Here is a 1,845-nt window from a genome sequence, read left to right as displayed (position 1 = left end):
GCCATATTGTTGCACATCCTTTCACATGTATGACGTTCAAATTTCGTACAGCTAGCACTTTCCTTTCTCAAGTTATTACTAAAATTAATTTAAAAAAAAACATACTTCCTACCCGACTTGACCAAGCTACTCCCCGCTGCCTCAAGCCTCGCTCACACCCCACCGTCAATCTGACCAATTACATCTCTTGGGCCATTTCCGCCCACATCAAGACCTCTACCAATCACGTGTAGGGCCGTCTCCGCCCACAGGACAAAACCTACTGCAGAGACCCGTTACTCCAATTTGTGTTTCTGCTGTTGCAACTTGGAAAAATGACGTGCTGTACCTTCTAAACTAAAAAATAAGAAGGAATAGCACCAATAAGCATTTTTTTACATATTTAAGAAACATAAAAAGCAGAAGAAGGTAATAAAGCTTGGTTAAAGAATAAAAACAAGTTGTTTTATTTTTACTGTCCTGCCATTAGACGCTGTAACTGTCCATCTGTCAATGTTTTTCTTCAGGTCCAAGCAAATGTTGAGAAGGCACTCACGCTGTTTGGCCAGCTGCTGACCAAGAAGCACTTCTTGTTGACATTCATACGAACACTAGAGGCTCAGAGGTCTTTATGTTTTTAACCTAATTTAAGTGCTGTATTTTTGTGTTCCTGTCTAAATGAATGCTGTTTGTTTTTAATATGTAAATATTCAAGAATATGTTTAAAACTCAGTATACACTGGGTATTATTACAGCGTTTTTATGTTTTATATACAAATAAGTCTTGTCATTGACAGAGTTTTTTGTCCTGTTCACTATAACAAAAATAAATGACAGTTATTGGCCATAAATTTGAAAATAAATTTATAAAACATGTCATCATTAACTTTTTAGCATCTTAAATTCTACTGTAAAGCAATTAGCCAAATGGTTTGTAGCAAAACAGAGTTTGTGCACAGTTTAATTAAGATTAAATGAGAATTAAAATTTAATAGAATCCCTGTGAGGTTAATGGTGCACATGTATTATAGAAGAAAAGCTCCAGATGAGACTCAGTACAAATTTAGGAAAGCATATTTACATATGCGTGTGTGTGTGTGTTTCTTCTATTCTCAGGTCGTTTTCAATGCGCGATCGAGGCAATGTGGCATCTCTGATCATGACAGCCCTGCAGGGGGAGATGGAGTACGCAACGGGGGTCCTGAAACAACTTCTGTCCGACTTGATTGACAGAAACCTGGAGAGTAAAAACCACCCCAAACTGCTGCTGAGGAGGTGAGGGAGGTGTGGGAGGAGGAAAAACATTCAGGACCCTTCACTGTAAACATAGTTTCAAAAGTTGTTCAAATAAACATTATTTTTATTTTTTTAATGACATCACAAACTATTATTTATAAAGGTTTACAGTTTTATTTTTCTCAGGCACATCAGTATCTATTTTTAGTTGATGACAGACATTCAGTTAAACATTCTAAAAYTTGCTTCGTCTATCTGAAAGCACACATTTAAATAAATAAACTCATATGAAATTGGATTAATATTTACTTGGATTTAAATTGTTGGATCCTAATGAGGAACTAGGCCACTTATTGAGATAAATGTTTCATTTACATAAGTCCCCTGGCCAAAACTGGCAACAAAACACGTTTTATAAAACTTTATTATTTTATTCATACATTATATTCCTGTTTTGTAAAACCTAGATTTTAAAATTCATCAAAATCTTTTAAAAGTCACTACTTTCAGTCATGTTTCAAATGTCAAGAAGCTTCAAAAGGCTTTTAAAGAAATTAGGAAATCCATTTTTGTTGTTGCTATATTTGAGAATTTATGTTTGTTATAACTTATTATAATGCTTTTATTATG

The 1,845-nt window shown here is 34.5% G+C and overlaps 1 protein-coding gene across 1 annotated transcript in view; it reads left to right on the top strand.

Annotated features, from left to right (window-relative positions):
• The window catches only part of LOC106522373 (plexin-A1), a gene marked incomplete in the record, with an annotated part of 278,427 nt that overhangs the window by 264,684 nt on the left and 11,898 nt on the right, over nucleotides 1–1,845 (top strand). The window contains 2 exon segments of the mRNA XM_014015353.1: nucleotides 507–604; nucleotides 1,096–1,254. Coding sequence (XP_013870807.1) covers nucleotides 507–604; nucleotides 1,096–1,254 — 257 coding nt within the window.

Source organism: Austrofundulus limnaeus, unplaced genomic scaffold, assembly GCF_001266775.1.
Source record: "Austrofundulus limnaeus strain Quisiro unplaced genomic scaffold, Austrofundulus_limnaeus-1.0 Scaffold128, whole genome shotgun sequence".
Lineage (NCBI taxonomy): Eukaryota > Metazoa > Chordata > Actinopteri > Cyprinodontiformes > Rivulidae > Austrofundulus > Austrofundulus limnaeus.
Note: the sequence above shows the minus strand (reverse complement) of the source record. Positions and strands in the feature narration are given on the sequence as shown.